Consider the following 22,239-nt stretch of genomic DNA (forward strand, 5'->3'; position numbering starts at 1 on the left):
GATTTTACCCACGCACCACTACTGGCCCTAGTAGGCACTTTGTCCTAATTTTGCACTCCATTTGTCTCCTTCCCCTCTCGGTGGGTCGGTTCAATGTGAAGTGCTTAGCAAATTAGCTAGAGAGTTGCTGAGCTGTTCTTGTAATGGTGTCCGTGTTTCACCAGGGTCATGGAGGGAAGGGGAGCACTGCACTGCGCTACAGGGGCTAGCAGCCTCCAAGTTTCTTGCTGACCTATTCACTACCTGCGCTCTAATGGGTCATATTTTAGGTCCTGTGGCGTTGACAAATGGCACCACTCTAAAAGCCCTGTCCAAGGTGCTGAAACTCAGTTGATATATGGTGGAGTCCCTCTGATAAATGCTCCCCATCAGTCCGCATGTGTCGCCTATTCATCACCTCTGTGAGGTTTGTGTTAGGAATCCATATTGGATTTTTAATGAAAGAGAATATAATGCAGTTCAAAGTCAATGGGTTTTTCTGATGCCGCGCGCGCACACACACACACACACACACACACACACACACAGAGTACAGTGTGTGTATACACACACACACTCCTACTCCCAGGTCATTGACAAAACACGTCCTCCTGCCTGAGATTGCATTTTGGTAACAATGTTAAAATGTCCGCCTTCAAGGGCAGTCCCAGTAATTGTGTTTGTCTACATCACTCTGTTTTTCTCTTGCAATGTTTAGACCGTGACATGGAAAGATTTATGGGACTCATATTTATGAATTATAACATTTTCCATTTCATGGACAACTGAATGTTATTGTTGAAGGGAGCTTAGATTGTTTACTTTCAGAGTATCCCAATATCGTATTCAGATTGTCCTAAGCAAATCATCCTTGAAGTTGGGTCTTTCATAATTACAATTACAATGTACTGTTTTTAATGAAAAACGTGATCATAAAATTGTTTACATCATATACACTGTTATTGTCTACTAATCTAACACGTTTTTCCATTATAAACTGTATATGAGCGGTATTTCTTAATGATGATCATTGAGTGTTGATTAAACAGCACAGGAAATATTCCTCATTGTGGACCACAAAGACATCTCCACAAGGCGTTATAAAGCACAAAGCCATAACAGAGAGAGACAACAGTCTTTGTGCTCTGCTTTATTCCAGTTGCACTTCATGAATGACAGACCAGTAGCCACGTATATCACAATCTAGATACCGGTCTGTGAAAGTTTTTTCCGCAACGACACAAATTTGTTGTATAAAATAGTCTATTGGTCAGAGTTTAGCTGGTTAAATATTTAAGCGTGAGGGCTCCGGCTTCTGATTCCATCGTGTTCCAGGAGTTTCAGAACGTGGTGTCCTGTCATTGTCACGAAATGAGGGGGCACGAATCAACATAGTTCTGTGTCCATCACTATTTCACCTTGTTTAAAATCCAGAACATTAATTTTCCTTCTCAAGGACGTTTCTTACATTACATGGAGTTTTCTGGCAAGTCTATCACTGTCGCCCTCACCTTGACTCCAGCCACACAGAGTTCCGTGAGAGAAGAGGCGGGGCCGGGGCGGATGCTAGGACTGAGCAATGACTGAGATTGGTCCACCATCAACTTCCTGTAAAATTGTTGGCTTTGCAGAGATGTGTATATGAGAGAGCAAGCCACAGCGACCACAATGAATAGCACAGCACAGGCAGCCATCACCACAGTGTTCCACGTTTCCCTGCTCTCTACGGGGTGAGCCAGTCCCTTTGTGGTGACATTGATACAGTCCCTGTTGTGTCCGAGTTGCATGCTCATGACTTCCACACAAACCCGGTACTGGGTGGAGGGGTTCAGGTGGGTGAGACAGTACTCCTTCACATCGGATGGTACTCTCGCAGTGTGTGCCATGGAGGGGTGCTTAGCATTTGCCACTGTGAACCACTTTATATTGGATACAAGACCACCGTGAGTATTATCCCAAGACACTGAAACAGAGTTGGGCTGCACTGATCTAACGTATATATGTAAAGCGTTAACAGAAGGATGTGGAAAGTATCTGTCAACCACCACCAACACAGACTTAAGGTCTGCGCCAACAAGATTGTGAGCGACACAGGTGTACAGTCCTGCCTCACGCTTTGTAATGTCATAGATTTCAAAGGTCCCCTCTGGATGCATGTAGTGCTTATCAGACACACTGTTGGGCAGGACTCTGTCCCCAGAGGGGGTGACCCAGTAGATCTCTGGCTCCGGCTCTCCAAATGCCCGGCAGTGCAGCGTCACCAAGCTCCCTCTCCCGACCGTGACTCGATCTGGAAGGCTCCCAGGTGAGATGAGTGGGAGGCAGATCTCGGTCATCTCCCGGAAGTGAACCTGGCGGACGTGCTGGCCCTGGTACTCAGGCGGCTCCACGCAGAGGAGGGAATTGGGCTCCATGAAGCGTACTCCAGTCTGATTCATGTTGATCCAGCGGATGACGCAGTCACAGCGGATGGGGTTGCTGTGCATGCTGACCTCGCGCAGGTTGGGCAGGGAGTCCACAGTGCCGCGGTGCAAAGCGCTGAGGGCGTTGCTGTTCAGCATCAGCGTCTCAAGTCTCGGCAGCTTGTGGAAGGCGTTGGGATGGATGTAGGACAGCTTTGGGTTGTTGGTGGCCTCTATCTTGGTCAGCTCTGGGAGGTTGTTCAGGGCGAAGCTGTCAATGGACACCAGTGCAGGCATGCTGTTGATGCCCAGCTCTTTGAGATGGAACATGTCCACAAAATCCCCTCTCTGAATCCGCTCAATGGGGTTCTTGTTGAGATCCAGAAACTTCAGGTTCTTGGCTTTCTTCAGAGCAGCCTGGGGGACTCTGACAAACAGGTTGTCGAAAAACGAGATGCTCTCCAGATTGTCGAGGCCGACCAGAGTGTTGTCCGGGATTTCGGACATATTCATCCTGGCCAGAACCAAGCTGCGTAGGTTGACCAGGGGCTTAAAGTTCATGTCTGACAATTGGACGATGGGGTTCTCCCCAATCATCAGGATCTCCAGGCGGGGTAGTGGCTGGAACCACTCCCTGCTGATGCCCCTCAGACGGTTGGAGTTGAGATGGAGCCGCAGGAGCCTCCCCAGCCCCTGGAAGGCCCCAGGACTGATGGAGGAGATCAGGTTGTGGTTGATGTAGAACTCCTGGAGGTTGGGCAGGGACGGGAGACAGCCATCTGATAAGGCCGGAACCCAGTTCTCTTCCATGTGCAGTGACAGCAGATGGGGAAGAGGACCCAGACGGACATCGCTCACAGAGGATATGTTATTCTGGGATAAGTCTATATCTGTGACATTAGCCAGGTAATCCAAAGGTTTCTCGATGCTGATGATATTGTTGGTCTGTAACAATAGCACCTGTGTGTCTGAGGGCAGTTTCTCTGGCAGTGTCGATAGGCCTAAATCATTACAGTCCACCGTGGGAGCCTCTGTATAAATAGAGCTGGGAGAGAACCAGGGTCGTATCTCACACCGGCACAATGCAGGGCAATGAGCAGTGCCCCCCTCTGAGGCCAGAACAAAGGCAGTCAGAGCTAGCTCCGCTAACAAACAAGCCACAAACGCAGTCTCCTTCATCTTGGCCCACTATTCCCTTCAGATAGTAATTGGTCCTTATGGAGTCTGATGTTAGCACTGTTAACTTAACAAATAAAGGCTCATTTGTTACCGTGGCCAGACAGAGCAGATTTCTGCTGTCACCTGGTCCCCAAAGCTTTGGCCCTGTTGTAGTCGTTTCGTCCTTGGCAGAGAGGAGAGGAGCAACCTTTCAATGTACCCTGCTCCAGTTTGTCAGGCAAGCTGGATGTGTGAAGGTCAATGTATCCTTCAGATGGCCGGACGGTGAAGCGAAGGAAGGGTTGAGGATGAATGCTCTGGCTTGGGCTGGATCACTCTGTCTTCCATCATTGTTATCTTCAATCACTGTCGCTCCTCGTGTCAATTTCCATCTGGGGAGAAAGTGGACAGAAAAAATCAGCTCAGTACAACAAGGCATTATTGAGAGACTGAGGCATGTATTGACATTCAGGAATATTGACACATTCAGTGCTCATTTGATTTTATTGCGGTCACTTTGCCATCAAAATGAGAAGTTATGGTTGACTTGACCTATATATATATATATATATATATATATATATATATATATATATATTATTTGATAAGTTGGAGACTAATAATGGATGCGTTCCAAATGGCACCATTATTCCCTATATAGTGCACTACTTTTGACCAGAGCATCATGGGCCCTAGTCAAAAGTCGAAACACTACAGGGAATATGGTTCCATTTGGGATGCACACAATAGCACTGGAGTCACTCAATATCACTGAAGGGCAAGAGATCTGCTGGAAGATCTGAATTTTTAAACAGCGATTCATATCTTGCTCACAGCAGTAAACCCCCCCAGTTTTACCATACTCCCCAATTAGCTGAATTTCTCTCTGCCATGAATATATTAACTATTCACATGCACACATCAACTCTCTCTCTCTGTTACACACAACCACCCATGGAGAACGTGGTAGCTGCAGCTCAATATGGCGACCGGAGTACAGCATGGGTGTGTGGAAAGGAAAGTAGTGGGTGGGTGGAAAGGAAAGTAGTGGGGGGGTGTGGAAAGGAAAGTAGTGGGTGGGTGGAAAGGAAAGTAGTGGGTGGGTGGAAAGGAAAGTAGTGGGTGGGTGGAAAGGAAAGTAGTGGGTGGGTGGAAAGGAAAGTAGTGGGGGGTGTGGAAAGGAAAGTAGTGGGGGGGTGTGGAAAGGAAAGTAGTGGGTGTGTGGAAAGGAAAGTAGTGGGTGTGTGGAAAGGAAAGTAGTGGGTGTGTGGAAAGGAAAGTAGTGGGTGGGTGGAAAGGAAAGTAGTGGGGGGTGTGGAAAGGAAAGTAGTGGGTGTGTGGAAAGGAAAGTAGTGGGTGTGTGGAAAGGAAAGTAGTGGGGGTGGCAAAAAGTAGTGGGGGGGGGTGTGGAAAGGAAAGTAGTGGGGGGGGAAAAAGGAAAGTAGGGGGGGGGGGGGGTATGGAAAGGAAAATAGTGGGTGTGTGGGAAGGAAAGTAGTGGGTGTGTGGAAAGGAAAATAGTGGGTGTGTGGGAAGGAAAGTAGTGGGTGTGTGGAAAGGAAAGTAGTGGGTGTGTGGAAAGGAAAATAGTGGGGGGGTGTAGCAAGGAAAGTAGTGGGGGGTGTGGAAAGGAAAGTAGTGGGTGTGTGGAAAGGAAAGTAGTGGGTGTGTGGAAAGGAAAGTAGTGGGTGTGTGGAAAGGAAAATAGTGGGGGGGGTGGAAAGGAAAGTAGTGGGGGGTGGAAAGGAAAGTAGGGGGGTGTGGAAAGGAAAATAGTGGGTGTGTGGTAAGGAAAATAGTGGGGGGTGTAGAAAGGAAAGTAGTGGGTGTGTGGAAAGGAAAATAGTGGGTGTGTGGAAAGGAAAGTAGTTGGTGTGTGGGAAGGAAAGTAGTGGGTGTGTGGAAAGGAAAGTAGTGGGGGGGTGTAGCAAGGAAAGTAGTGGGGGGTGTGGAAAGGAAAATAGTGGGTGTGTGGGAAGGAAAGTAGTGGGTGTGTGGAAAGGAAAGTAGTGGGTGTGTGGAAAGGAAAATAGTGGGGGGTGTAGCAAGGAAAGTAGTGGGGGGGTGTGGAAAGGAAAGTAGTGGGGGTGTGTGGAAAGGAAAGTAGTGGGTGTGTGGAAAGGAAAGTAGTGGGTGTGTGGAAAGGAAAATAGTGGGGGGTGGAAAGGAAAGTAGTGGGGGGTGGAAAGGAAAGTAGAGGGGTGTGGAAAGGAAAATAGTGGGGGTGTAGAAAGGAAAGTAGTGGGGGGGGGGAGGGGGAGGAAAATAGTGGGTGTGTGGGAAGGAAAGTAGTGGGTGTGTGGAAAGGAAAGTAGTGGGTGTGTGGGAAGGAAAGTAGTGGGTGTGTGGAAAGGAAAGTAGTTGGTGTGTGGAAAGGAAAATAGTGGGTGTGTGGAAAGGAAAATAGTGGGTGTGTGGAAAGGAAAGTAGTGGGGGTGTGTGGAAAGGAAAGTAGTGGGTGTGTGGAAAGGAAAATAGTGGGTGTGTGGAAAGGAAAATAGTGGGTGTGTGGAAAGGAAAGTAGTGGGGGTGTGTGGAAAGGAAAGTAGTGGGTGTGTGGAAAGGAAAGTAGTGGGTGTGTGGGAAGGAAAGTAGTGGGTGTGTGGAAAGGAAAGTAGTTGGTGTCTGGAAAGGAAAATAGTGGGTGTGTGGAAAGGAAAATAGTGGGTGTGTGGAAAGGAAAGTAGTGGGTGTGTGGGAAGGAAAGTAGTTGGTGTGAGGAAAGGAAAATAGTGGGTGTGTGGAAAGGAAAATAGTGGGTGTGTGGAAAGGAAAGTAGTGGGTGTGTGGAAAGGAAAGTAGTGGGTGTGTGGGAAGGAAAGTAGTTGGTGTGAGGAAAGGAAAATAGGGGTGTGTGGAAAGGAAAATAGTGGGTGTGTGGAAAGGAAAGTAGTGGGTGTGTGGAAAGGAAAGTAGTGGGTGGGTGGAAAGGAAAGTAGTGGGGGGTGTGGAAAGGAAAGTAGTGAGGGGGTGTAGAAAGGAAAGTAGTGGGGGAGGGGGGAGGAAAATAGTGGGTGTGTGGGAAGGAAAGTAGTGGGGGTGTGTAGAAAGGAAAGTAGTGGGGGGGGGGAGGGGGAGGAAAATAGTGGGTGTGTGGGAAGGACAGTAGTGGGGGTGTGTGGAAAGGAAAGTAGTGGGTGTGTGGAAAGGAAAATAGTGGGTGTGTGGGAAGGAAAGTAGTGGGTGTGTGGAAAGGAAAATAGTGGGGGGGTGTAGAAAGGAAAGTAGTGGGGGAGGGGGAGGAAAATAGTGGGTGTGTGGGAAGGAAAGTAGTGGGGGGGAGGGGGAGGAAAATAGTGGGTGTGTGGGAAGGAAAGTAGTGGGGGTGTGTGGAAAGGAAAGTAGTGGGTGTGTGGAAAGGAAAATAGTGGGTGTGTGGAAAGGAAAATAGTGGGGGGTGTAGAAAGGAAAGTAGTGGGGGGGGGGGAGGAAAATAGTGGGTGTGTGGGAAGGAAAGTAGTGGGGGGGGAGGGGGGAGGAAAATAGTGGGTGTGTGGGAAGGAAAGTAGTGGGGGTGTGTGGAAAGGAAAGTAGTGGGTGTGTGGAAAGGAAAATAGTGGGTGTGTGGGAAGGAAAGTAGTGGGTGTGTGGAAAGGAAAGTAGTGGGTGTGTGGAAAGGAAAGTAGTGGGGGAAGTAGTGGGGGTGTGTGGAAAGGAAAGTAGTGGGGGTGTGTGGAAAGGAAAGTAGTGGGTGTGTGGAAAGGAAAGTAGTGGGTGTGTGGGAAGGAAAGTAGTGGGGGGTGTGGAAAGGAAAGTAGTGAGGGGGTGTAGAAAGGAAAGTAGTGGGGGGGAGGGGGAGGAAAATAGTGGGTGTGTGGGAAGGAAAGTAGTGGGGGTGTGTAGAAAGGAAAGTAGTGGGGGGAGGAAAATAGTGGGTGTGTGGGAAGGAAAGTAGTGGGGGTGTGTGGAAAGGAAAGTAGTGGGTGTGTGGAAAGGAAAATAGTGGGTGTGTGGGAAGGAAAGTAGTGGGTGTGTGGAAAGGAAAATAGTGGGGGGTGTAGAAAGGAAAGTAGTGGGGGGAGGGGGGAGGAAAATAGTGGGTGTGTGGGAAGGAAAGTAGTGGGGGGGGAGGGGGAGGAAAATAGTGGGTGTGTGGGAAGGAAAGTAGTGGGGGTGTGTGGAAAGGAAAGTAGTGGGTGTGTGGGAAGGAAAGTAGTGGGTGTGTGGAAAGGAAAGTAGTGGGGGGTAGTGGGGGTGTGTAGAAAGGAAAGTAGTGGGGGTGTGTGGAAAGGAAAATAATGGGTGTGTGGGAAGGAAAGTAGTGGGTGTGTGGAAAGGAAAGTAGTGGGTGTGTGGAAAGGAAAGTAGTGGGGGGAAGTAGTGGGGGTGTGTGGAAAGGAAAGTAGTGGGTGTGTGGAAAGGAAAGTAGTGGGTGTGTGGGAAGGAAAGTAGTGGGTGTGTGGAAAGGAAAGTAGTGGGTGTGTGGAAAGGAAAGTAGTGGGTGTGTGGGAAGGAAAGTAGTGGGTGTGTGGGAAGGAAAGTAGTGGGTGTGTGGAAAGGAAAGTAGTGGGTGGGTGGAAAGGAAAGTAGTGGGTGTGTGGAAAGGAAAATAGTGGGTGTGTGGAAAGGAAAGTAGTGGGGGGGTGTGGAAAGGAAAGTAGTGGGGGGTGTGGAAAGGAAAGTGGGGGGGGAAGGAAAATAGTGGGTGTGTGGGAAGGAAAGTAGTGGGGGTGTGTGGAAAGGAAAATAGTGGGTGTGTGGGAAGGAAAGTAGTGGGGGAGTAGTGGGGGTGTGTAGAAAGGAAAGTAGTGGGGGTGTGTGGAAAGGAAAATAGTGGGTGTGTGGGAAGGAAAATAGTGGGTGTGTGGGAAGGAAAGTAGTGGGTGTGTGGAAAGGAAAATAGTGGGTGTGTGGGAAGGAAAGTAGTGGGTGTGTGGAAAGGAAAGTAGTGGGTGTGTGGAAAGGAAAGTAGTGGGGGGGGGGAAGTAGTGGGGGTGTGTGGAAAGGAAAGTAGTGGGGGTGTGTGGAAAGGAAAGTAGTGGGTGTGTGGAAAGGAAAGTAGTGGGTGTGTGGAAAGGAAAGTAGTGGATGTGTGTTTCTTCTTCTGTTTCTTACCACACAACTACCGAAGGGGCATTGTCTCCCGTTGTTGTTGCCATTCATGCCCTCCTCATTGAGTAGACTGTATGTGCATATATCCAGGTGACATCTAGATGGTTTTTAATATGAGTTATTTCTTGTGTAGGCTGCTATTCTACTTGAAATCAAATCATGGGAGGGGGAAAAAATGCCACGTTAGTTTACCGCCGGCGACACGATCGTGTCAGGTCTCCGGTTGGCAGGCATGTCCATACGACACCGGTGTTCTGGTCGGGCAGCCCAATCAACCATGCAAAACGGTCTTGAGAAGCAACAAATCTGCCCAATTAGCTGACCTCAAGGCATTTCAGATTCTGCCAAAATAGCTCCGAAGCTTGCCACAGGTCTTGTTCTGTGACTCTTCTTCCCTATTGCATATTTATGATGAGTTGAATCGGGTTTTGCTTGTGTCGACTGCACATATTGATGTTTTGATTCATTTAGGACCTTGAGGGCAGAAGCCCAAGGCTCTGTGGGCCATGGTAGAGGAAGCTGTCTATAAGGCTATACGAGCAAGGCTGCTGAGGAAGATGCACTATGACCGAGCGTGCCTATATTAGCTTGTTTATGGCAGTCAGTCAACACACGCAGGTGGAACCAAGTGGTGGAAGAATTTTTTTTGTGCCTAATGGTCTCCTGCTCAACCATCTGTGTAGGACCTGTGTACAGATTTTGTCCAAGCTGCTCCATGTCTGATATTATACAACATGTTGAATATTCACACACATTTGGTGTTTTTATTTCAAAGCTTTTTATGTTAAGTGTTGAAAGAAATACTAAGAGACAGTGAGCGAGTTAAGTGTGGTAGTGCTAGCTGTCATTTGCAATGACCGTTTTCCGACTCCTTTGTTCTGGTTTTGAAGAAGGAAATGGTTTCATTGGATACTCCTTGGTTAACTAAGAGTCGACTGACTCTAGAGAGGCTCACACAAGGCTAATTGAAGTACTCCTGTTTGCTTCCGCGACGCTCACGAGCATTTCTACACCTGCATTGCTTGCTGTTTGGGGGTTTTAGGCTGGGTTTCTGTACAGCACTTTGAGATATCAGCTGATATACGAAGGGCTATATAAATCAATTTGATTTGATTTGATTTCCCGGTTAGTTATTTCATCTTGAATCCATAGCGGTGAAACTGACACGTCCGTTTGTGGTATTGCAACAACAAAGACGTTACTTCAAACAAAGAACACTGTCCCCCCCCCCCCCCCCCTCTGACATCATTACACGCGCAATAGAACAGCAGAGTATGTATCGCCATTGTTTCTTCTTTTTTTTTTCCCTCGAAGCTGGATGCTCATTTCCTCCAAAAAAAAAAAAAAAATGCGCCTGGGGCTGTTTTACATACCTTCCACTCTCAATTAGATCAAATGGAGGCTTGAGTGGTGTTATATGCTCTTCCGTCATGATGTAGCCAACACTGCTTGCTTGTGTTTTCACATTGGCGACACCATGCACCTTTTATAACGTATTGTCCAGTTATTCATCGTATTTAAGCTCCCTTAGTGATTTCACTTATGCCGCAGAGTAGTTTCAAGATGCAACAGCAGAACACTTATTTAATGTGCCTCTTCTCGCTCTCGCTCGCTCTCTCTCTGAGATGACATTGCCTCTCTGAATTGCTGCGATTACATTGTCCCAGAATCGGTTTCAGCAGATCAAACAGAGGAAAGAAACACCTGTTTTCTCTTTAACAGTGCATGGAAGTAGGAGTTGTGGCCATGAGGTTGAGGTAACGGGAAACAATTGACGTCTGTGGAGCCATTTGTGGTGCGGGAACAGAGGGAAAAGTCCACTCAGTCAGCCGCATGCCCGTTAGTAGAGTGCATTGCATTACCAAGTACCAAATGCTGCAGTTGGGCAGTGCAAAGGCAGCATTCTTTAAATAAACCTCAACTCTACCAAAATACAGCACACTTACAAAAATCACTTCAGACTACAAAAAATGGAATTGTGTTTGTTACTTATAAAAGGGAGAAGAATATGTTCTAATAATAAATCCCGTTTATCAGACACTTTTATCCATCCATTTTACATATGGGTGGTTACTGGGAATCGAACCTGGCGTTACAAGCACAATGCTCTAACAATTGGGCTGCAATTTACGACAACAATGTGTGAAGTTGCTAGCATGCTAACAAAGAATAGCTGGGAAAGCGTTATAGCTATATAAAAGTGATCTACCTCACAATTAAATGATTGTACTATATTTAACCCTGCGAGGTTGCATGCCACAGCATTTTTAAGTGCTGAATATTGACATTCTCCAAATGGATTATGGGTGTATGGCAGAAAGGAAGGGGGTTGAGATGCACCTAAAATATTGATGTGCCTTTTCATACAGTGAAATGGGCTCTGTGCTGTGAGGCCACAGTGCAGTGAATTCCTTCCATCCACCTCCTTATGTGGTAAACATCTCATAAAGTGGTCCCATTCCACCATGTTTTATTCACAATCCATTCAGGCTAGCAGTGATGAGGAGCAGGTCGCAGTGACAGGGGTTATGATAAACAGTATGCCAAGGGGATCTGGTCATGTGAACATTTTAAGTGTAAGGATTTTCCCATAATATCTGTGTGTTATTATCTAGCCCCCTGGAGAACGGATGAATCACATTATAAGACCAAAAGACAGAGTCACCAAACTGGCTATGTGACTGCAACTCCCCTCCTCTTAATATACTACCAATTAGCTACAGTGCCTTCAGAAAGTATTCATAGCCCTTGACTTATTCCACATTTTGTTGTGTTGCAGCCTGAATTCAAAATGAATTTAATGCACACACATAATGACAAAGTGAAAATATGTTTTTAGAAACATTTGCACATTTACGGAACATGAAATACAGAAATATCTGTATTCGCACCCGAGTCAATACAAGTGAGGATCACCTTTGGAGGTGAATACAGGGTGAGTCTTTCTGGCCTTTGCACACCTGGATTGTACAATATTGCACTTTTTTTTCTTTAAAGTATTCAAGATCTGTCAAGTTGGTTGTTGATCATTGCTAGACAGCCATCTTTCAGTTTTACTTCAGTGATTTATTGAAAACAGGATGCATGTTTTGGAATATTTGTATTCCGTACGGGCTTCCTCCTTTTCACACTGTCATTAAAGTGCATTTGGAAAGTTCAGACACCTTGACTTTTCCCACATTTTGTTACGTTAGCCTTCTTCTGAAACAATAAAATCTACATGCAATACCCCATAATGACAAAGTGAAACAGGTTTGTCATTTTTTGCAAAGTTATTAAAAATAATAAACAGACAGACATAAGTATTCAGACCCTTTGCTATGCAATTCTAAATTGAGCTCAGATGCATCCTGTTTCCATTGGTCCTCCTTGATGTTTCTATAACTTGATTGGAGTCCACCTGTGGTAAATTAAATTGTTTGGACATGATTTGGAAAGGCACACACCTGTCTATATAAGGTCCCACAGTTGACAGTGCATGTCAGAGCAATAACCTAGCCACAATGTCGAAGGAATTGTCGGTAGAGCTCTGAAACAGGAATGTTTCGAGGCACATATCTGGGGAAGGGTATCAACAGCCAAACTGAACAATCGGGGGAGAAAGGCATTGGTTAGGGAGGTGACCAAGATCCCGATCGTCGCTCTGACAGAGCTCCAGAGTTCCTCTGTGGAAATGGGAGACCCTTCCAGAAGGACAACAATCTCTGCAGCACTCCGCCAATCAGGCCTTTATGGAAGAGTGGCCAGGTGGAAATCACTCCTCAGTAAAAGGCACGACAGCCCACTTGAGGTTTGCCAAATGGCACCTAAAGGGCTGACCATGAGAAACAAGATTCTCTGGTCTGATGAAACCAAGATGGAACACTTTAGCCTGAATGCCAAGCATCACGTCTGGAGGAAACCTGGCACCATCCCTACGGTGAAGCATGGTGGTGGCAGCATCATGCAGTGGAGATGTTCTTCAGGGACTGGGAGACTAGTCAGGATTGACGGAAAGATAAACAGAGCAAAGTACAAAGAAATCTTTGATGAAAACCTGCTCCATAGCGCTCAGGATCTCAGACTGTGGCGCAGGTTCACCTTCCAACAGGACAATGACCCTAAGCACACAGCTAAGACAACGCAGGAGTGGCTTCGGGTCATGTCCTTCGGTGGCCCAGCCAGAGCCCGGACTTGATCTCGATCGAAAATCTCTGGAGAGACCTGAAAATAGCTGTGCAGCGACTCTCCCCATCCAACCTGACAGAGCTTGAGAGGATCTGCATAGAAGAATGGGAGAAACTCCCCAAATACAGGTGTGCCAAGCTTGTAGCGTCATACCCAAGAAGACTTAAGGCTGTAATCGCTGCCAAAGGTGCTTCAACAAAGTACTGAGTAAAGGGTCTGAATACTTATGTAAATGTGATAATTATTTAACTTTTTTACATTTGCTAAAAAACTGTTTTTGCTTTGTCATTATGGGGAATTGAGTGTCAATTGTGTGTAGATTTTTTAAGAAAAAAAAACGATTTAATACATTTTTGAATAAGGCTTGTAACGTAACAAAATGTGGGGAAAGGGGGGTCTCAATGCGAAAGCACTGTATGTTAGTATTGTGGAGTAACTACAATGTTGTTGATCCATCCTCAGTTTTCTCCAGTCATTAAAGATTGGCCTCATGGTGAAATCCCTGAGCGGTTTCCTTCCACTCCGGCAACTGCGTATGTTTGTGGTGACTGGATGTCTTGATACACCATTCAAAGTGTAATTAATAACTTCACCATGCTCAAAGGGAAATTCAATACACCCATATATATGTTTTTTTTTATTATTTTTTTTTAATATATATTTTTAAAATCTACCAATAGGTGCCCTTCTTTGCAAAGCATTGGAAACATTGGAAAACATCCCTGATCGGAGCGGCAGGTAACCTAGTGGTTAGAGTGTTGGACTTGTAACCGAAAGGTTGTAATTTCGAATCCCCGAGCTGACAAGGTACAAATCTGTCGTTCTGCCCCTGAACAGGCAGTTAACCCACTGTTCCTTGGCCGTCATTGAAAATAAGAATTTGTTCTTTAACTGACTTGTCTAGTTAAATAAAGGTAAAATAAAAAAGATCTTTGATGTTGAATCTGTGTTTGAAATTCACTGCTGGACTGAGGGATCTTACAGATAGCTATGTGTGGGGTGCAGAGATGAGGCAGTCATTGAAAAACCATGTTAAACAATATAATTGCACACACAGTGAGTCCATGCAACTTATTATGTGACTTGTTAAGCACATTTTTACTCCTGAACATATTTAGGCTTGTCACAACAAAGCGGTTGATGCGTACTAATTCAAGACATTTCAGCTTTTCATTTTGTGAAACTGTCTAAAACCAATTCCAGTTTGACATTATGGGGTATTGCGTGTACTGTAGGCTAGTGACATTTTTTAATTCAGTCTGTAACACAACAAAATGTTGTTAAGTCAAGGGGTGTGAATACTTTCTGAAGACACTGTGTATCCCAGCTGGGAGCCTGTTTGTGGTCTTTCCATCGACAGACCATGCGCTCTGTTGTTCTGTGTTACACAGTCGACCATGCGCTCGGTCATACCCTTCCCACCTCTCTGCACCCAAGGGAATTATTGATCCCTCTCCATCTCTCAGCACCTCTCTGTTGTGTAGGATGTTAGAGTCTTAACTACATCAAGAGGCCACAGCCTGGCCGTGTGCATGCTGCTGATGCCTCGGGGTGGGCGGAGTGAGCTAAGTGCCCCTCTTTGTCTATGGCCCCCACCCCCATGTCTTTTCATTGATTAACCATTAAATCTGTCCCAGCTAAAACTGTGTTCCTTCAACGTGACCTGCTCCCCTGTTTTTCCGTACAGTGCTGCCTGCTACAATATCACAGCCTGCTATGTAGCCTAAGTCAACGACAACAACAACATGTTTTGCCTGCGCAGCCTGCCATGAAAACCTGCATTAGCTATGCTAGAAATGTGCCTGTCATTAGCATTAGCAGTATGACTACATTTATTAGGCCAGCCTATTGTGTGGTACCCATGCATAATGTAATCTGGAGAGGAGAGCTTCCCTCTCACATCTGCTCAACGCCGCCTGCAAATAATCAGCAAGTCAACAATTCATTAGGGATCGGTGTTAAGCTGTCAGCTCCCCACGGTGTCCTACCAGCCCTTTCCTCCTACCTACCCACCCCATCTCCTATGGTCTACTGCCACACACAAGCACACATGCGTGCGCACACCAGACACACACACAAGTAAGGTGCACATGTACACATGAACTGCCTGTTATTTGTATGTGTAACCCTTAAATCAATACGTTTTGTGTGGTGCAATGGACTAGCCACATGTACATTTTTCACTTTGGATTAAGCTAACAATATGACCGATCATTGCATTAATACCTAATGCAATACATTAACTGGAAATGCTTGGGGTGTTAGATGTCACCATTCCCTTTCCACAGGCCCAGGTAGGATTTACTCTGCTGCGCTGACTGAAAAATGCATGGCGCTTCAGAATCCGAGTCATACCTGCTGGGAATGAGTTTTCCCAGTGTATCAAATCAATCTTTGTTTAGCCCATGAATCCATGTGCTACGGTATATTGATATTCCCATAGTGGGGATTTTGTAGGATAGGTAGGTCGTGTGGCGTGGTTTCCATTTGGCTATTTTCTTTATTAATTAAGCAAGGTTTTCATAAATGAATTGATTGTTTTCACACTAGTCTAAATCTGTCTTTGGCTCTGACAAGGCATTGGTACAGATGTCGGATCTTAACTTGATCAATCTTTTGTCGTGGAAAATGTTTGTGCGCATCAGGAAATTCAAATGAGCCTCATGAAACCCACAGTTCTCTTTCTATCCATGTGGGGGCAGTCTAGTCATTTGGACCAGTGGAGCCATATGTGTTCATATTCTGTAGTCTATCCATTGTCACATAATGAAGTGTGAAAATCGAGTTCAATCGTGGCCTGGGGCGCACATACACTGGGTGTACAAAACATTAGGAACACCTTGCTAATATTGAGTTGCATCCTTTTTGTTCTCAGAACATGCCTCAATTTGTCGGGGCATTCGACTCTACAAGGTGTCGAAAGCGTTCCACAGGGGTGCTGGCCCATGTTGACTCCAATGCTTCCCACAGTTGTGTCAAGTTGACTGGATGTCCTTTGGGTGGTGGACCATTCTTGATAAACACGGGAAACTGTTGAGCGTGAGAAACCCAGCAGCGTTGCAGTTCTTGACACACTCAATCCATTGCGCCTGGCACCTACTACCATACCCCGTTCAAAGGCACGTAAATATTTTGCCTTGCCCATTCGCCCTCTGAATTGCACACATTCGCAATCCAAGTCTCAATTGTCTCAAGGCTTAAAAATCTTTTTTTTTTTTACTTGTCTCCTCCCCTTCATCTACACTGATTTGAAGTGACATCAATAAGGGGTCATAGCTTTCACCTGGTCAGTCCATGTCATGGAAAGAGCAGGTGTTCCTAAAGTTTTGTACGCTCAGTATATAGGCCCACACAGTTCTGGCTCAAATAACTCATTCCCCCCGATTGACTAGATTTGGACAGTCCAGGGATATTTTACCCCCGATCTTGATAAGAAATTACCATACCAGACACTTTCATTTTAGTCCGTGGCTGAGGATCCAACTTTTTCAGGATCTTAGTCTTCTGGACAAAAAGATCCGGAGCTTCCAGAAGCTTCTGCGCATGTGTACATGTCGAGAACAGGCTACTCAGACGAATGGTGCTCGTTTTAATACATTTAGGTCAAAGCTGAATCAATGTCTGCAAGATCACATAATGATTGTATTCTACAATACAGAACCAAATATAATCGCATAGTATATTGTTACCGAAAGACAAAAGACACCACCGCATACAATCGAGAATGTTAATTCAAAATTTTACTGGTGAAACTTTCATACATTATCTGCATACAGTGCATATGGATTCCGAAAGTATTGTTACGTTACAACCTTATTCTAGAATGGATTAAATTCATTTTTTTCTCATCAATCTACACAAAGTATCCCATAATGAGAAAGCAAAAAAACACATTTTCACATAAGTATTCAGACCCTTTGCTATGAGACTCGGAATTGAGCTCAGGTGCATCCTGTTTCTATTGATCATCCTTGAGATGTTTCTACAACTTGATTGGAGTCCGCTTGTGGTAAATTCAATTGATTGGACATCATTTGGAAAGGCACACCTGTCTATATAAGGTCTCACAGTTGACAGTGCATGTCAGAGCAAAAACCAAACCATGAGGTCGAAGGAATTGTTTGTAGAGCTTCGAGAGGATTGTGTCAAGGTACAGATCTGGGGAAGGGTACCAAAACATGTCTGCAGCATTGAAGATCCCAAAGAAGACAGTGGACTCCATCATTCTTAAATGGAAGAAGTTTGGAACCACCAAGACTCTTCCTAGAGCTGGCGTCTGGAGGAAACCTGGCACCATCCCATCGGTGAAGAATGGTGGTGGCAGCATCATGCTGTGGGGATGTTTTTCAGCGGCAGGGACTAGGAGACTATTCAGGATCGATGGAAAGATGAACGGAGCAAAGTAAAGAGAGATCTTGATGAAAACCTGCTCCAGAGCGCTTCGGACCTCAGACTGGGGGCGAAGGTTGGTTCACCTTCCAAACAGGACAACGGCCCTAACCACACTGCCAAGACAACGCAGGAGTGGCTTCGGGACAAGTCTCTGAATTTCCTTGACTGGCCCAGTCAGAGACTGTAATTGAACCCGATCGAACGTCTTTGGAGAGACCTGAAAATAGCTGTGCAGTGACGCTCCCCATCGAACCTGAGAGAGCTTGAGAAGATCTACCCAAATACATGTGTGCCAAGCTTGTAGCATCATATCCAAGAATAATCAAGGCTGTAATCGCTGCCAAAGGTGCTTCAACAAAGTACAGAGTAAAGGGTCTGAAATCTTATGTAAATGTGATATTTCAGTCATTTCTTTCTTAAAACCTGTTTTTGCTTTGTCATTAATAGGGTATTGTGTGTAGATTGAGGACATTTTTTAATAAGGCTGTAACGTAACAAAATGTGGAAAAAGACAAGGGGTCTGAATACTTTCCGAAGGCCCTGTCGTAACCATTTGATTTAAATCAGTTTGACGGGGACATGCATTTAGATCTTGAGTTATCGTGTTGTGAATGATGTAGCCTACAGTGAGATATGGTGATAAACTGTAGCACAGCCTACCTGTGTATTTGGCTAAGTGGCACCGCGCTGTTGAGTTTTGGCCACGAGAGAGAGAGAAATGCTGTGTTTTTTTTTTTGTGTCTTACAGTAACATTATACTATGCTATTATACCGTATTTGGTTCTGTTATGTAGAATACTGTGATCGTTATGTGACTGTGATCTTGCAGACATTGATGCAGCTGTGATGTAAATAATTGAACAAATTAAACAAGCACTATTCGCCTGAGTAACCTGTTCTCTACGCGTGAAGTAGAGAATATACACCTCCGCAGAAGCTTCAGGAATAAATGGCGTGGCTGTGGATCCGACTTTTCCGCGATCTTTAGATCCACAGCCACGCCATTTATTTTAAAGACAGTAGTGTTTAATGGATAACCTAAATCAGGACGGCTCAGTTTGTAGAGCATGGTGCTTGCAACGCCAGGGATTTGGGTTCGATTCCCAAGGGGGACCAGTAAGGGAAAATGTAAATCATTTAAGTCGCTTTGGATAAGAGTATCTGCTAAATGACACACAAAAAAAGTTAAATATCAGTAGGCTACACAGTTTCCATTCATATGAAGTATCAAAACGATTGCCTAGCACTGAGAGCGAACTCATGATGCTCGGAGCCAAAGCATGCTGCAAAGACCACTCATCTACGGCAGTTCACAATGCTCTAGCAAGCCGTGGGAATACTTGATGATAGAAGGTTGGTTCGTGACGGCCTCACCAAATCGTAGCCTAGGTACGGTACTACATTGTACAGCCTTCAAACACTGCTCCCAGCTGCCCCCTGGCGGCAAATTCTAAATATTCAATATTAATTCAAATCCTCCTGCAACGAAATGGGTCAAATTAAGACCTGACATCTGTAGGCTACACAGGAGTTTGAGGTTTGCATGTGGATATCAAGTCAAGATTCCAGTAACGAATTGAAACTGCCTATCATAAATAATTCACGTCTCATAGTATTGCCATCTCACATCATTTCAATTCGCCTGCATTTTATGTTTGGGATAAACTCAATATACAGTAGTGTCTGTTGAGAGATGCAAACATTACCGCCATTATTCTAGCATGGAATGGTGTTGCGTGTGAGGTTACAGTATCTTGTAGCCACCTATTCATCCTATTCGTTCACTTGTTTCTGTGCAGCCTGACACTCGGATAGTGTTTTGCTTTAGTGCGGTCTGTTAAGACTGACATCAGAGATTGACCGTGTACACTTTCACTTTTTTTCTCACACGTGTAAAGCGCTAGTATTGCGTTCTCTTGTGGATTCATCTCCCCCACCGGTCTACATAGAGACCCTTGGGAAAGCAGGATGGCCATAGAGGACTACTGTATGACGACTGCTTCTTTAAATATATGCAGAGCCAGGATATTCAGCGTGATATTGCTGCATTTTTAGGCATTTGTATTATGCATGATTAGGCTAATTCTGACCCCATTTAGTAGCTAATGTTGTGACAGTGCTGAATGAGGTCTGCTGCTCCCTAAAGATGCCTCAGTATGATGATGTTTAATTATGAACAAGCCCTAAATACAGCCAGAGTGATGGGAGACGGAGAGGGAACGAGGGAGAGGGGGAAAAGAGAGTGGGAGAGAGATGGAGATGGAGGGGGGAGCGTGTGCCGTTCTGGTAAATTAGGCAGGCAGTGGTGGGAATGTCTTTTCCGATGGTTAGAGGATTACTCCCAGCACTCCAGCGCTCGCCTCATATTGACCTACCTCACCTGGATTCCTTAAAGACGCTAACAAATCTTAAATAAATCCTCGTAGAAATCCTATATCTTCCTCCTCTTGGCACACACAGCCAAATAGTGTTTAACTTTAGACACATCCAGTATTTATGTGTTATGATGTGCTTTCACTGAAAACAGAGGGGGTTCTATTTTACCTGAGGCTTATTACTGGTTTACCTCGTTATATTCTGGTCTTTTCTACTGACGGCAGATTCCCTGTCTTGTCTTCCTATCTGTTCAAGCCCTGACGGACACACAGAGGCGAGTATACTTCAGGGCTGTTCTTTTTCTCAAATGTACCTGTAGAGCGATGCTGCCGAGAGGACACCACGTCCATTCTGCTCCAGCCTGAAACCCACATCTGTCTCATTTGCTTTCAAAATACACCAGAAAATCAAAATGTCACCAGAAGGGAAAGCCCGGCGCAAATAACAGGTAGTTCCCTCTCTAAAACCTCTGCGGCGCCTACGTATTCATCCAACCCGTGCATAAAGTATCAACAACAAAAGCCCGTGTTGGACTGAGCAGTTTTCTCTTTCCTCAATCCTCCCCCTCAGCCAAGCCTCCCACATAACTATAGGCTGTGCCCTCTGCCTTCTCTGCTGCAAACTCCCTCCACACTCAAGGACTACCGCAGTGCCACACTGAAAACCAGACCTCTGTCGTCGTCGTCGTCCCCCCCCCCCCCCCAACCAACCACATATGACTCATACACATAGGCGAGAGAGATTAGTAACTTACCCGCGGGAGTGAGCACCCTCACATACTGTATTGAGCGGCAGCAGGTATTCACCTCATGGCTGGGACCCATGTTTTAGAGCAGCAGTCCAGCGTGACACCGTGAGACTCAGATCACAGCCGGTTTTTCATGGTTATTTCCAAGTCCAATAGTCTTCTTCTCCTTTCGTTGTGTGAGAGGCAGAGGGAAAGAGAGAGAAACGGGAGAGGGAGGGAGAGATGGGTAGCTCCAGCTCTGATGCTGTTCCACTGTGTGTGTGAGAGAGAGAGAGAGAGAGAGGGAGGCTCTGTTAAGTTAAAGATGCTGGGTACAGAGCAGAGCGACGGGGCGGGCACTGTTCCCTGTCTATCCCTCCGTTTCTCCATTGCGGTTAGAGAGCAGATCACTCAGCTGATCAACCATCACTCTGCCCTGCTGCTGCCAGCTCCACTGTCATTAATAACAGAAACGTTTTGGAACCAACAGCTCACTGAAGACGGGACGTTCGGGTATTCGGGTATTCGTGCGGCTGAGTCTGTTTCTGCGATCATGTGGACTCTTAAAAATGTGATAACTTTGTTGCTCCTTGCTGAAAACACCTGAAAAAAGGTGTTGTGGCAAACAAGTCTTTAGTTGCCATGGCAACACCACCCTCCCTGCAGCAGAATGGAAAGAACAGGCTTGGAACCTCTAACCATGGCAATTTGACTGGTAAAAAACCTTGAGCGGGCCTCCTAAGAGATTTTTCGGAACGCCTAAGTTCAATCAGTGTAAACTTAAAAGACTAAAGCCAGATATAAGGTACACTACATGACCAAAAGTATGTGGACTGCTCGTCGAACATCTTATTCCAAACTCATGGGCATTAATATGGAGTTGGTCCCCCCTTTGCTTCTATAACAGCCTCCACTCTTCTGGGAAGGCTTTCCACTAGATGTTGGAACATTGCTGCGGGGACTTGCTTCCATTCAGCCACAAGAGCATTAGTGAGGTCGGGCACTGATGTTGGGCGATTAGGTCTGACTCACAGTTGGCGTTACAATTCACCTCAAAGGTGTTCGATGGGGTTGAGGTCGGGGCTCTGTTCAGGCCAGTCAAGTTCTTCCACACCGATCTCAACAAACCATTTATGTATGGACCTCACCTTAGCCAAACTGTTGCCAGAAAGTTGCAAGCACAGAATCGTCTAGAATGTTGTTGTATACTGTAGCGTAAATATTTGCCTTCACTGAATTTAGGGGCCTAGACCGAACCATGAAAAACAGCCCCAGAACATTATTCCTCCTCCACCAAACTTTTCAGTTGGCACTATGCATTCGGGCACGTAGCGTTCTCCTGGCATCCGCCCAAACCAGATTATTCCATCGGACTGACAGATGGTGACGCGTGATTCATCTCTCCAGTGAACGTGTTTCCACTGCTCCAGAGTCCAATGGCAACAAGCTTTACACCACTCCAGCCGACGCTTGGCATTGTGCATGGTGATCTTAGGGTTGTGTGCAGAAATTGGCTTCAGTATGTAGAAAAATCTCTACACCGCCAAGATGGGGGCCTCTAAAATAATCAAAAAAATTCAGTCATGTCGACCTCGCCAATTGCCAAGCCCCATGCCACGGCCACCACCTAAGCTCCTTTTCGATCCAGAGAAAACCCTGGATACGATGGCTGCCTGGTATTGTGATGCAATCATTGTCATGGTAATGTTTGTTCAATTGATGTTAACTGATGTGGCTTATGCAATGGAATGTATTTTTTTGTAATGTCAGTTGAGTTGAATCAACAAATCACAGCATATATTGATCGATACACTTCCTGCTTTGATCCTCGCAGCGGCTGCCAGTCCACACATGATATTATCATTGACTTGAATAGGGATACCCGTTCTATTCATTCTATTTCTATGGCAGTGCATGCAGTCAGGAGAGGAGAAAATGTGCTTAAAACAGATGTTATGTATAACAGTTTTTTGTGTTGCTATTCGA

At 45.7% G+C, this 22,239-nt stretch overlaps 2 protein-coding genes across 4 annotated transcripts in view; one reads left to right on the forward strand and one right to left on the reverse strand.

The window, feature by feature from the left end:
• Positions 1–22,239, forward strand: part of immp2l (inner mitochondrial membrane peptidase subunit 2) — a 150,172-nt gene that overhangs the window by 110,782 nt on the left and 17,151 nt on the right. The window lies entirely within an intron of this gene.
• LOC115109639 (leucine-rich repeat neuronal protein 3-like) lies at positions 913–20,521 on the reverse strand. The gene is made up of 2 exons (XM_029634822.2): positions 20,281–20,521; positions 913–3,931 (listed from the first exon to the last, which is right to left on the reverse strand). Exon 2 carries the CDS (start codon positions 3,558–3,560, stop codon positions 1,449–1,451), a length of 2,112 nt encoding a protein of 703 aa, XP_029490682.1. The 5' UTR covers positions 3,561–3,931; positions 20,281–20,521; the 3' UTR covers positions 913–1,448.

This window comes from Oncorhynchus nerka, linkage group LG25, assembly GCF_034236695.1.
Source record: "Oncorhynchus nerka isolate Pitt River linkage group LG25, Oner_Uvic_2.0, whole genome shotgun sequence".
Taxonomy (NCBI): Eukaryota; Metazoa; Chordata; class Actinopteri; order Salmoniformes; family Salmonidae; genus Oncorhynchus; species Oncorhynchus nerka.

Bases quoted from the DNA above. Each gene is read 5' to 3' on its own strand.
- LOC115109639 (XM_029634822.2), bottom strand. From the start codon at position 3,560: ATGAAGGAGACTGCGTTTGTGGCTTGTTTGTTAGCGGAGCTAGCTCTG.